Source organism: Caretta caretta, chromosome 3 (assembly GCF_965140235.1).
Source record: "Caretta caretta isolate rCarCar2 chromosome 3, rCarCar1.hap1, whole genome shotgun sequence".
Taxonomy (NCBI): Eukaryota; Metazoa; Chordata; order Testudines; family Cheloniidae; genus Caretta; species Caretta caretta.
The window spans coordinates 159,713,853-159,727,913 of record NC_134208.1 but is presented as its reverse complement, the minus strand read 5'-3'; the positions used below and the strand labels follow the sequence as shown (position 1 = coordinate 159,727,913).

Here is a 14,061-nt window from a genome sequence, read left to right as displayed (position 1 = left end):
ATTTCATGGACAGCCTCCCCATTATGTTAGAAAAATCTCATTCCCACCCCTACATAAAACAGCACAGCATTAGCTGGGGCTGGCTGAGATTAACCAAGCAAACTAATGTGGTAGGTGCCTCTCACAGTGTGAAGATACATTTGTAACAAATGTGGATTACTCCTGATTAAACCAAAAATGTGAAGAGGATTGTTTAAATAACTTTGCTTAAAACGTCCAAAAACTTGCTGATAGAGGATAAGTGCTGCCATTAGTGAAGGCCAAGAAAATCTGTGCAAATAAAACATCTCATTTGAAATTTTGTTTCTCTTCAGGTATTATACAAATGAAGATTCAGCTGGCACGGTTTTCTTAAAAATGCAATTAAATAAGTGATCAAAATTTGCACTCTACCACTTTTAAAAACAATTTTATTTCAGTTTACAGGTTGGTTGTTTGTATAAAATTCTACTTAAGAATCAAATTTACATCAAAAATATGAGCATACAGAACAAATTGCAGTTGATATATACCCATGTCTCTGAGGAACAGCATGCAGACTGTAGAAAGGTTGCTAGTTTATTTTTCAGTAGCATAATTTAACCTCATTAAAAAGAGTGGTACTTGTAACCACATGTTTTTTCCAAGAATCAAAATATTTGGTGTTAAAATATTCTCCTAACAACAGCAACCACATGGACCTGCTGAAGCTGTCATGATCATGTTGAACAAGTTATGCTATATTCACTAAAAGGACTCTCAGTGCATTTAAAAAAAAAAAAAAAAAACACTAGCTTTTCAATTATCACTATTTTTAAAAAATCCAACTATTCAACATTTTTAAAATTTGTAGTTTGATAGAAACCCTGACTATGGAGTACCTAATTTCCCTCCACAGTGCAATTAAAATTCAAGACCAATGACTAACTAAATTTTAGTACCTGGAAAAAGCTACCAACTGAAAGACAAGCAGGATAAAAACTAGTTCCCCAAGGTTCATTAATGCAAAATTACTTCAGCACTCACTCAGTCTTATTAAAAATTACCCACTTAGTTAATCAAATAAAAATTAAACCTTTGCAGTGGGACAGAATTCCATTCTTGGGATATAAAGAACATAACTGACAGAAGTAGCTAAGAAATATACATGCTAGTTAAAAAAAGTCAAATATATACAAAAATATATTAGAATGTGACAAAGATTCACATAAAAATTGATTTAAATAGAAATATTGAAAAAACTTAGCTATTTGCAACAGTATAAAAGGCAAAACCTACATTTGAGGTAGTAGTAATGCCAGATTCACAAACTTTGGATTGAATATATTTTCTACATTTTCATAGCAAAATTTGTCAACAATATTTAAATGAACACTTCAATTAATTTTTGAGACAATCAATACATTACTTTACAAAATCCTTAAGAACATTTTTTTTAAAAAATACTGGAAATGGTTTTAGTTTCTCCCTGTTCCTAAAAAAGCTATTGTATCTCACATTCTCAAACACTGTACAGCAAAAACGTGAAGGTTTTATAATACAGTCAATGGATCCTATGGTACATTAAGAGCTATTTTACAAAATTCAGAGCAAACACACTATAGCTATTTTACTTCAGAGTGTGTACTACACACCACACCTTATAATACCTTCCATTTATCACTGAATGCAGGACTATGTTTTTTAGCTCCTCACCGCTGGGAACCAGCAAGTGATCGAAGAAAAATGAGCTGGATGGAAATCTTATTCCCTTAATATAACAAAAACATACATCACATCATAGTGCTCAATTAAATGAACTTTTTCTAAAAAATATAAACTCAGTAGATTAAAGTTTAACTTGAAAAATTGGGTAATCATGAATAAAAAGAAACTTACAAAACCTTACAATTTTGATTGGGTAGTAAACCCCAAAACCTTACACCCTACAGTTGTTGGTTTTTGTTTGGGGGGGGGAGGGGGGAGGAGCACATTTTTTCAGGGGGTAATACTGAGAGTCAGTTAAGTATGTGAGTTCTGTGAACTGTCTATTTGCTTATCTTTTACTTATTCATACATCACAAGGTAACTGGTTTATTCTAATTGAACACACTGTGAAGCTTAAAATGACTAGTTGGTAAATATTTGGAGAAATTATGTCTAATAATTATATCTGTTTGTTCACTACATCGTTTGATCACATCTTTAAGAAAAGCCTAAAAATTAAACAAAAAGACCAAGTGCAAAGGTATGGGGCACGTTTTTATTTGCAAAGAATCTAGAACTGCAGACTTAGTTTGCAACCCAAGTTCCTGGAGTACCTTAGTAGATGTAAGGAAATATACGGTATGGTACACGTTGACAGTATCTTTCCCATGCCAGGCCATATTTTTTCTTACACTGATGTTCATCACGAGCTTCTCGATGAATAAGCAAGCAGGTGAAATAAATCATGTAGAAATATGGCAAAATATGATTAAAACCTGTAGAACACAGTTGGAAAGTCATTGTACATATAGCAAAACTCAGAAAAATATGCTGATATTCAGAGTTAGAGTAAAAACCTTGAAATACAAGTCATGATACAGGTATTGGGTTCCAACCATACGGTCAAACATTATACAAAACACAACATCTTATCTATACCGAACTGTATGGCATGTGCCTGCTCTGGCCTGTGAGCATCTTCAAAAAGAGATTGCATCTATTTGTACAGCGCTGAACACCTTGTTAGCTAGCGCTCAATATTAGGATATACCAAGACTGCTATGGCACATTTTGCAGGCAGTTTTGTCTATACTACAGACTAATAGTTTGCTTTTGGAGGACAGGTACAAGGAAGAAGGCATGTTTTAGTTTTGTAAACCTGCTCTCTCTGTTTTATGTACACATGTGACAAATTTTACAATGCTTAAAGCGAGTAATTTTGCACTAAAGCTCACAAATGCCCACTTCCTGTAGACTAAAGCAAAAGGGAGATTCAGGCAGAAAAATGCATTGAGAGAACATTATAGTATTGTGAGATGCATAAAAATGCAAGGAAATGCAAAGGTGAAGTATCCTCCCTACCTAGAGCTCCAAATTTAAGGTAAGAAAGACTGCTGACAGTGCTCTTTAGGTGAACTTCACTGTAGTCAAAATATTTAAAAGCTGAAATAATTTATATTTGAAGCTAAATGTTGAATTTCCATACTTTCTGAAGTTTGGATTTTTTTTTTAAACTGAAACATTTTTAATAGTGGAAGATTTGCTCAATTTTAGCTGCATCCTAATTCTAATGCATAACCTTTAGAGTTTAAAAAAATAATGTTCAGCTACAGGAGTTCAACACACAGCCCCCTTCATGTGTGTTTGCTCTCACATCAATTCATTTGGATGTACTCTGTTTTGAGATCCTGCCCGTATCTGGTGATGCCTGTCCCTAAGCAGTGGGAAACCCTGCCTACTGAAGAAGTGCTTCCTCTAGCTCCATTTGTAAAAATCATAGCCCAGCTGACAGCCCCAGGATGAACAAATGAAGAAGGGGCTCACCAGTCAGCCATCCCCAGAAGAGCATAGGGAGAGCAGGAGGAGTCAGAAGTTTATCCAAAAACTAAACCTGGTTCAAAGGGGTTATATAGTGGGACACCAGATGTCAAATCAGGCTTACGCCACTGAATTTAACTTTCTGTTAATTACAGGCAGTCTAGCGTCTTAAATAATCATTGGCAAATTAGAAAATGGAAGTCAGTTGCCAAAACACATGCACAAATTTTTAATAGCAAGCACTTTAGTTTCAGGATCTTACCACATGGTAGGGACCAAGCCAGAGCCATGATAATATCACCTAGATAGTTAGGATGACGAACCAAGCCCCACCAGCCTGTGACTAGAAGACTTTTTCCAGCTGCAGTGGGAATACTTTTCAAGTCTGCGTACAGAAAGTAGGATATAAAATAACGTTTAAAATGTGCATGTAAAGAGTACATAATTGAGAGATATTGTATGGATAGTAGTAAAATATTGAACATTAAGTTAGCCAAAAGATACTTACGAGCCAATTTGGGATTGTTTGGATTCCTCCGAAATGCATTTTTCTGTGAGTTTGCACCACGGAAAATGTAATACCCAAAGACTAAAATAAAGAAAATAATTATTTTCATTTCATAATTGCAATAGGTTTCAGTAAACTTTTCTATCATCAAAATATCCTCTTGTGCAATCAGAAGATTATTTCATTAGGCACATAGTTATAATTACCCAGCTCTCAAGAATCACTCACTAATGGAACTGAAATATTATAAAGAAAACTTGGGTTTCAAATATTAATATGTTTCATATTGTATCTGAAGACATATATATAAGTATACGATTTTGGAGAATCTTTACCAAGAACTTTGCCTTTTTACAAGTTTTATTTTTAAACATGATGCCGGGTTTTACATTTCTATTAAATAACCCACAAGAGCAACTGTGTATTCCTCAGCAATACACCTATTTTGGGAAAATACATGCCCAATATACCACTGCAAGTAGATGTACATCCAAAAGGCCACAACATTTCATGGTTGCCTCCTTTTTTATTACTCTCCTCATATATACTACTACAGTCTTACCATGTTTAATTGCCCACTCTCCCCAGAATCTCCCACAATTCTGATATTTATGGACTATTCCCCTCTTGTCTGCAGTTCAAACTGTTGCCTAGATTGTGCTAGCCACACCCCTTCTTCCAGCCTGCTGCCAGATCTTCTGCCTCCACAGAAGCAAAGTGACAGTTAAGTGTAATGAAGGTTGAAGAAGCCGAAAGACTGTGGCTTATCATGGCTGCCTGCAAGCCGAATTCTGTTGCCCGGCCCTGCATGCGTGATCTCTCACACCAAACCGGCAGGCCCTCAATATAAGAGGCAAAATGCAACCTTGTAGCGAAAGCACACGTGCTAGGTAATAGTAACAGCTTGGTTCAACGTGAAGGAGCCTACCCATTGTTCTCTAAAATATGTCTTCTTAAAAACTACTCTCCCTTTTTTCCTCCCGCAACTGCAAATGTTTCAATGCTCCCCCTATCATCTCCGTCCCAGAGGCTAGCGCAGATAAGGCGGCAAAAAAAAACGCACTCGCGATGAAATGTTCTCTGAGCTCATGCAGTATTCCCGCACTGAAAGAGCTCAGCAGAATGCGTGGAGGCAAACAATATCAGAGTCCAGGAAAACAGAAAATGAACACAAGGACAAGAGGGACGAGCGAGATGAGAGGTGGCGGGAGCAAGATGAGAGGTGGCAGGATGCAATGCTGAGGCTACTGGGGGATCAAACCGATACCTCCAGCATCTGGTGGAGCTGCAGGAAAGGCAGCAGGAGCACAGACCACCACTGCAGCCCCTGTGTAACCATCTGCCCTCCTCCCCAAATTCCATAGCTTCCACACCCAGACGCCCAAGAACGCGGGGAGGAGGCCCCCTCTGGGCACCCAACCACTCCACCCCAGAGGACTGCCCAAGCAACAGAAGGCTGGCATTCAATAAGTTTTGAAGTGCAGTGTGGTCTTGTCCTTCCCTCCTCCACCACCCCACCTGGTGCTTCCCTCCTCCCCCAACCCTTCCGGGCTACCTTGGCAGTTATCTCCCTATTTGTGTGATGAATTAATAAAGAATGCATGACTTTGAAACGGTTACTTCATTGCCTCTGCAAGCAGTGATCGCTATCTTTGTCCATCCTCCTCACAAAGGTACCGGGGGAAAACCCTGGAACCAAAGACTGGGTGGAAAATCGAAAGGTGGGTCCACCACCTTTAAGAGCCCACTATGACAACAAACAAATATGCCTACATCCATTTCTGAATCTAGGAAGCAGAATTTCCCAGTTCTTAGAAGTATGATCTCTATCAACTACAGACAGCGGGTAAGAGAGGCAGTTACTTCTTCAAACTAAAGGCTCCACCCCATCCCTTGTTCATCCAAACCCCCATCAAACACAAGTTGGTGTTAAAAACTCACATTTTCTGGCCATAGAAGCAATAGAAAAAGTTCCCTCAGAAGAAAGATTCTTAAAGACTATACTTCATTGTTCAGAAGCGCACCAGGGGGGACTGTAGGTGTCCCAGAGCTATCCTGGATCTCAAGCAGCTCAACCAAGTGGATGAAGAAGATTCTGGATTGAGATCCTAGCGTCAACAGTAGCATCCCTGTCTCAAGGGGACTTCCTTGTTTCTGTGGATCTAGCAGACATGTATCTCCACATTCCCATATGACCATGCCACCACAGACTGCTGAGATTTGCATACCAGTTCCAAACGCTTCTAATTTTTTAGCCTTTCATCCACCCCCTGGGTCTTTACCAAGATGCTGGTGGTAGTAATAACCAGGCTCCAGTCTTAGGGCTTTCACATGTCCTTATCCCTTCCTAGATGACATCTTGATCAGAGCTCTGATCCAAGCAGCAGCACATAGTCCAACAATCCAGACACTAGATCTGCTTCGAGCACATGGATTTGTGTTAAACACCAAGAAGAGCTTCTTGATTCCCTCCCTTCACAAAGACAGTTTACCTGGGAGTGGAAAGATTTCTCTGGCAAAAGGTCTACCCATCACTAGATAGATTTGACTGGATCCAAAACTTGATTTACCTGTTAGTAAAGTGTGCAGGCTAACCATAGCTCAACGTCTATAGTTACTGCTCCTCCCAGTTTTATGTATAGGAATCACCCAATGAAGAAGGTGCTTATCAGGTGCCTCCAGGCCTCTGCCCTGAAAGTATGGACCCACTCACCACAATGCATGCAAAATCAGGCACTGGTTCTGAACCAGGTGCTGAACTCTCTAAGATGGTGGACTATCCCATTCAACAGTGGTTCCCAACCACAGGTATGCGTACTTCTGGGGATATGCAAAGGTCTTCCAGGGGGTACATCAACTCATCTACCTATTTGCCTAATTTTACAACAGCCCACATTAGGTGTCTAAGTCCCCCTTGTGAATCTAACACAAGTCTATTCTTTGCAGTAATTGCTAGCCAAAAAATATCCCCTCTTAAGCAACTCATTGGTTGCCCAGAATATGTTCAGGTTTTTTTAGTGTATGTAAACCTATAATACTTAATATGCCTGCTCAAGAACTATTGTAATGGGGGCCTCACAATTTTTAACTTATGGTGGGGAACTGAGACAGAGATTAAATGACTTGCCCAAGGCCACATAGGAAGTCTGTAGCAGAGAAGGGAAATGAACTCCGGCCCTCCTACGTGCCCTATCCACAGGACCATCCTTCCTCTCTCAGCTAAGGAAATAAAGCATATTTTTGTAACTGTAAAAAATTTTCATGACTTACTATTCAGAATAATAATTGCAGAAGCAATAGGCCAAGAAATTTCACTAGGATGATTGACTAAATAGAAGGCTTGTAAACTGTAGACGAATGGAATCCATACCAAATCTCCAAATGCTAGCATGAACCCAAACCCATCGTGGGTAATGTCCATTGTAGTCAAGATAGCTTCCTAGAGAAATCAGGAAGGAAATTTACAATACATAAAAAAAACCATGAGTACATTAGTCTGTCACAATTTAACTAGATATGCAAGCAAAAGTTTAATATACACTGAAGGGAATGTTAGTTACCTCATTCCAAAGAGCATCCACCACATAGAGAAGTTGGAAACTATTAACCAGGATCATTGACAAAGATGGCTCATTACGATCCTGTACCTTCATCTCAGCCAACAGCATTGCCAAGTTAATAAAAACCTAAAAAGAGTCAGATTTCATTACAAATTTTGCACAAATTTAAAGGCACTTATTTCTACCATGTTATAGTTCATTTTTAAAAGCAGACGGTCTGGCAATTTAGACCCAAGATTTAGGTTACATTTATTTAAAAAAAACCTACAAATTTTACAAAAAGGTAACTCATTAGTAGCCATTGTTCAACAAAGTATAGCCTCTGCATAGTCACACTTTTAGAATGCTTAATACAAGCAATAAGAAAAGGAGGACTTGTGGCAACTTAGAGACTAACAAATTTATTTGAGCATAAGCTTTCGTGAGCTACAGCCAATGTGACAGAGCTGTAAAAACTGTTCTCATGAGATCTGTCATGACAGTTTTAATCATGTCTTCTAATACACAGCTGTTTTGCACATTTCCCCCTCTTTCAAACATATATTTCTTTACCACAATTAAAAGTTTTCATATTTAATAAGATCCAAGCAAGTGAAACAAACTGGTTAAAAGTACTCATACTCACCCAGCCAATTAAGCCTGGACGTAACTCACAGAAGTATTTGAGGTCAAAATTTCCAATGCGAGGGTTTAATTCACGTCCAATGAAAAAGTCATAAACAAAGTTCCCTGCAAACAAAATGCACATGCTTCCAGTAATGGCTTTCTGTCTGTTCCCCACCACCTTCCTCTGACACTTATAAAACAGCTATTACTTTATCTGTGGTTAAAAGTCGTGCTGTAATCCTAAAATGTGAATTAAAAAAAGCTATAATGGAATTTTCCGTGAGAGCCCTCATATGGTAAAAACATAAGCTAAGTCTGCCTAATAATTGCTTGAGGAAATTTTTCATCTTTTATTCCTCCTTGAAGTTTGCCTCTTTCATAAATTCTGCTGTCAGGAGCTTGTGAAACTTCATTTTCTGTGGTTTCAGAGTAGCAGCCGTGTTAGTCTGTATTCACAAAAAGAAAAGAAGGACTTGTGGCACCTTAGAGACTAACAAATTTATTTAAGCATAAGCTTTCGTGAGCTACAGCATCCGATGAACTGAGCTGTAGCTCACAAAAGCTTATGCTCAAAGAAATTTGTTAGTCTCTAAGGTGCCACAAGTACTCCTTTTCTTGTTTCATTTTCTGTGACACAGTGACATCACAACCCCCATGTGCAAGTTACATACTAACTAATCTTAGCTGCTCCTACTCTTAAGTTCCCACCCCACCCCTCACTCTGTGCTGGACAGCAGCAATGTACCTTCAGCCAAGTACATGTAGCAGTTTTAATCAAGAAAATGAAACAATACATAAGTGAATAAAGTGTGACTAATTTTTTTTTGGTGTGTGTGTGGGGGGTGGAAGTGGGAAAAGAGATAATAGTATATGCATATGCTAGAAGGCAGAATTCTTGTTAACTTTTGAAGATGGACAAGAAGGAGAGAAATGGCTCAGCTGGCAGATAGAATACCATTTTTAAAAAGTCACCTTTTGAACATTAGAACTATACTTTTAGAAGCACAATTATTGAGACAATTTCTCATATTCCTTCTTGTTCAATCCCAAGCACCAGCAAAAAGCCAGTAAGCTCAAGTTTTCAATAATTTTCTTGTTTCACTCATTCATTTTATCCGATAACTCCCCTTGTTAGTCATCATACTGCTATTCCATTAGAAGCAACACTGTCAGTTTAATGTCGTGTTATATACACACATTTCTGCAGTTAACCAGCAAGGTCTGAAGTCCTATCCCCCCCCATCCTGTTACAAGTAAAAGACAAAATTACTACTATCATAACTGTATGTTTAGGAAAAAAATCTACTTTTATTTGTACATTTGGTAAATTTGTGCATAGTCAATCTTTTCCCCCAATTTATCACTGACCCTACAAAAACCTGGTGCATATGCTTAACTTTGCATAAATGAGTAGAACCACCACTGGAGCCAAACTATCCTTCCAAAAACTAAGTTAAACTACTAGATTTAAAAAAGGATGCAGCCAAGTAAAAAAACAACAACAACAAAAAAACAAACAGAGTTAAAATAATACATTGAAATTCTCCTCTACCCCTACTTCCCACTGCCAATGTTTCTAGTTTTTCAGTCAATCATTTTCTCCCTGCTCCTCCCCACAAGCTGTTGTTGGAAAGCTTTCAACAAACAAGGGAAAGTGTAAAAGTGACTATACAGAAGACTACCAAATGCTGAAAACTGAAAAAGAAAAATAATTTTCCTCTCATCTCTAAGGACAAGGCTACATAAAATACTTCAAATAATGCTTCTGAGTTCATTATGCAAAAAAAGGCAACTAAATTTGAGGTGCTATGCAGCATCTGTATCTTTATTAAAAAACATTCAACTTGCAATATAAATATGAGAACAGTAAAACACATAATGATTAGCCAGACCATTATGGCAATTATCCTAAAATGTACTTAAGATTTGACTTAGCAAAGACTTGTTCGTACAATGAAAGTGTAATAAAACAGAAGGGAGAAAAGGTTTGAAATATTACTCTCACACTTACCAGAATTTCCACCAGGTGACAGTTCTTCCTTAGGTGCTTTCAGGGACCGGGCACAGAGATAAATGCTCAACAACACAGAAAAAAGTGCAGCAGAGACTGCAAACTGCAGGAAATGGTCATATAAATAATGAAGCTCAATTTCAAAATATAAAGAATTTCCAACAGCGGCAGCAGTCAGGACAAAAGCATAAAATCCTTTAAAAAAGACAAACAAACGTTACAAATAAGCCAAGTCAAAAGACATAACTTTTAGTATAGCAGTCATTCATTACATTTGTGCATGATTTTGTGAAGTTTTGAAAAATAAAATTTAAAGATACCTACAATGACATAAAGAAAAGGAGTACTTGTGGCACCTTAGAGACTAACCAATTTATTTGAGCATGAGCTTTCGTGAGCTACAGCTCGAAAGCTCATGCTCAAATAAATTGGTTAGTCTCTAAGGTGCCACAAGTACTCCTTTTCTTTTTGCGAATAGACTAACACGGCTGTTACTCTGAAACCTACAATGACATAATTATCTAATTTTTTAATCATGTGTATAGATGTGCCCCAGTTCAGCTAAGCATTTAGCAGAATCAGGGCTTCCATGTACAGGAGGGGTGGCCAACCTGAGCCTGAGAAGGAGCCAGAATTTACCAATGTACATTGCCAAAGAGCCACAGTAATACGTCAGCAGCCTGCCATCAGCTCCTGCCCCAGCGCCTCCCGCCCACCAGCAGCCCCGACAATCAGTGCCTCGCTCTCCCTCCCCGCAACTCCCAATCAGCTGTTTTGTGGCGTGCAGGAGGCTCGTGGGTGAGGAGAGATCGCGAGGTCATAGCAGGCTCAGAGGAGGGGTGGAAGAGGTGGAGTGGGGACAGGGCCTGTGGCAGAGCCAGGGGTTGAGCAGTGAACACTCCCTGGCACACTGGAAAGTTGGCGCCTGTAGCTCCAGCCCAAGTCGGTGCCTTTACTAGGAGCCGTATATTAACTTCTGAAGAGCCGCATGTGGCTCCGGAGCCACAGGTTGACCACCCCTGATGTATAGGCATAGCAACATGCATGTAACAGGCCAAGCAGAGGTCATGCTGGCTGGAAGAAGAAAAGATTTTTTATGAGTTTTCAGCCACAGTCTCCTCTGGTTGAAGGTCCATACCCACAACTGATCAAGCCAGTGTGCAGTTTAGAACTGACCCTGGATTCCAGGTTTATGCTAAGCTCTCAACATAGCAATGTCTATGAGCAATGAATTCTACCACCTCCAGCTGGCTAGGGTCGCATAATGACTTGGTGTTCAGCAACACACAACAGGACTACAGCAATACAGTCTACCTGGCCTACAGTTAATACAAAATGCAGCAGCCCCCTCCTCAGCAGCATAGGTTTGATGTGCTTGAGGGCAACCTATCTATTCACTTCACTGGCTCACCATAGAATATTGCATTAAGTTCAAGACTTCAATACTTTTCTTCAAGACAAGTAATAATCTGGGCCTGGATTATCAAACAGGTCACCTAAAGCTCCAGGACAAGGACCACCATCTACAGCTATGATCCTCTGGCAACATATCCACCACAAGGCTAAAAGTTCAGTTGTGTAGGAGATAAAAATCTTTTGGGAGATCCAGGAATGTGCTCTCCCACAGAAACTAAACTAAACCAAACCACAGGCTTTGCTGCTTTCCATCCCACATGCGCACACATACCTCTTCAATCTAAACTTCATAATAAAAAGCACACAGATCATCACACACACACACTTGAATGTCTTTTTTTTTTTTTATTATTTTCCACTAGGGAAAAATAAAAACAAAAAGATAAGCACCACAGAACAGATGCTAGTTACATGCAGTGTTGTTGTAGCCATGTCAGTCCTAGCATATGTAGCCATGTCGATCCCAAGATATTCAATATTTTTTATATATATAAAAATAGCCTGGGATCGACATGGTTACAACACTAGTTGACATTTACTAGACCTGTCTCAACTTCTTAAAGCAGTACTAAAAGGTGCTCAATACATGATGATGGTGCAGTGTAAGAACCTGAACAGAAAAGGTAGAGGTTTGGACATCAGTGTTGTTTTCTCAACAGTAAGAAAAACTTTCTTTCGTGAGCAACTGTCTTATTGCAGTGTGTTGTGTTGCTCAGCACAAGAGGATCTTCTGAACACTACTCTATAGGTGTTAAGGGGACAGAGCGCTGAAGCATACAGAGCTGCCCAGCAGAAACATGGGAGGGCCCTTTTGAAGCACATCTTGTCCTTGGAGGGACAGGGGATGTGAAAGCATTGAGAGTTAGGTTAAGAGATCCTATAGGATGAACTGCTTATTTGAAGTGGAAAGGTGAGAGCAAGAACTTGAGCTCTAAACATTGCATGCCAGGTAAGAAAGCAGGCAGGAACAGACTTGTTACCTGAAGCCCAAGATAGAGGGGAGCCAGAGTCCCTTGTCTGCTGCAACTGTCACAGGCCTTGGTGTAAGAGTCATAGCTGGGCTTGGGGGTGGTAGGACCCTGTGATCATTCACTCTGCTGGATAAGTTTGAATAATGGAAGGGAAACCTTTGGTCCAGAAAGAGTAAATAGTGCACAGAATACCTACTCTCCATATGTATTTTTGTATGGCTATTCTATTTTCAAAGTTTTGCTCTATTATTGTCCGAGCTTGTGAGGGCATGCACTCAACTCGATAACATTTCTCTATCTCTTTAAACACATTAACTTTTGAATGCCAAATTGAGTTAATTCTAAAATATCAGGGAATATTCTGGGCATCAGTAGCCAAAACCTTATTGATTTAGGGAAAATTGGAAAACCAAGAGCGGGGGAAAAGGGAAAACACACCTCTATCCTCTGTTTAACAGACCAACTGCTTCAAGCACCTGTGCAATTATCTGTAGATCAAATAACTGGTTGATAGCACTCAATAATGCTTTCCAGCACAATACTGCTAATTCAGCTATGCCCATCTTCCCAACAGAGTTTAATGTATGACACCCTGAATAACTTCCCTCCAGACAGAAAAATTACAAATAAGAATGATGGAAGGACAGAGGGCATGCATACAGCCCCAGCATGAGGGGAGATTAAGGGACTCTGGTATGGGGGAGTAATGGAGCAAATAGAACCTCTGGGCCAGGAGACTGGCAGTCTCCCTGGCATATGGCAGAGTGGGGAATGGACAACACACAGCCCCCAGCGTTAAGGAAGGGGTAAGAAAGGGCATTGTAGGGAGTTATAGGGAGCACGTAAGGAGTGCCTGAAATGGAAGGGTACAGATGGGTGGCACACAGGGATCTTGTGGGGGGAATGGAGGGAAGCAATGAGCCCGACTGTGTCATGTGCATATCCTCCAAAAGCTGCAAACTGCACAACTCCATAGTATTTATGAAGGGACCACTATGAGAAGTTACTTGAGCTACAAACTGCTCAATATACTGAGCATCTTGGAGTTATCGGAACAAAAAAAACACACACACACACCAAATTTTGTTTCTATGGACAAGGACAGATGCACCAAAACAGTAGGTCTCCATAGCTATGCAATTACTTAGCAGCCTCCGAAGTAAGCTAGGAAGTATAACAGACCAAGAAAGACAGGAGATAACATAGCCTTTCCTGTTTTTAGTTACATTAGGAGTGATTTTAAGGAAAATGTGAGCATGGACATGGAATCACCAAAGGTAATAATACAAACTGACTTGAGTTAGCCCAATGATCACTTTATTCATGTTGCACAGCTACAGAAGACATTGGAGAATGTGTGCCCCCAACAAGCCAACACACAAAAGCAACACCACAAAGCAAAAAACATTCACAAAACATCTAACTTTTCCCCACTGTTACTACACAATGTGCATTTTAATTAACCTGTGGCACTGAGTTAATTAAAACTGAGTGTCACAGATTAGA

At 39.5% G+C, this 14,061-nt stretch overlaps 1 protein-coding gene across 2 annotated transcripts in view; it reads right to left on the bottom strand.

The window, feature by feature from the left end:
* Positions 1-393: 393 nt before the first annotated feature.
* Positions 394-14,061, bottom strand: part of LBR (lamin B receptor) — a 49,598-nt gene continuing 35,930 nt past the window's right edge. For both annotated transcript variants that reach the window (XM_048843332.2, XM_048843333.2), the window contains exons 8-14: positions 10,169-10,363; positions 8,177-8,280; positions 7,552-7,677; positions 7,262-7,430; positions 3,992-4,072; positions 3,746-3,868; positions 394-2,441 (exon numbers count right to left, since the gene is read on the bottom strand). In XM_048843332.2, coding sequence (XP_048699289.2) covers positions 2,281-2,441; positions 3,746-3,868; positions 3,992-4,072; positions 7,262-7,430; positions 7,552-7,677; positions 8,177-8,280; positions 10,169-10,363 — 959 coding nt within the window. In that variant the 3' untranslated portion in view covers positions 394-2,280. The remainder of the gene's footprint in view (positions 2,442-3,745; positions 3,869-3,991; positions 4,073-7,261; positions 7,431-7,551; positions 7,678-8,176; positions 8,281-10,168; positions 10,364-14,061) is intronic.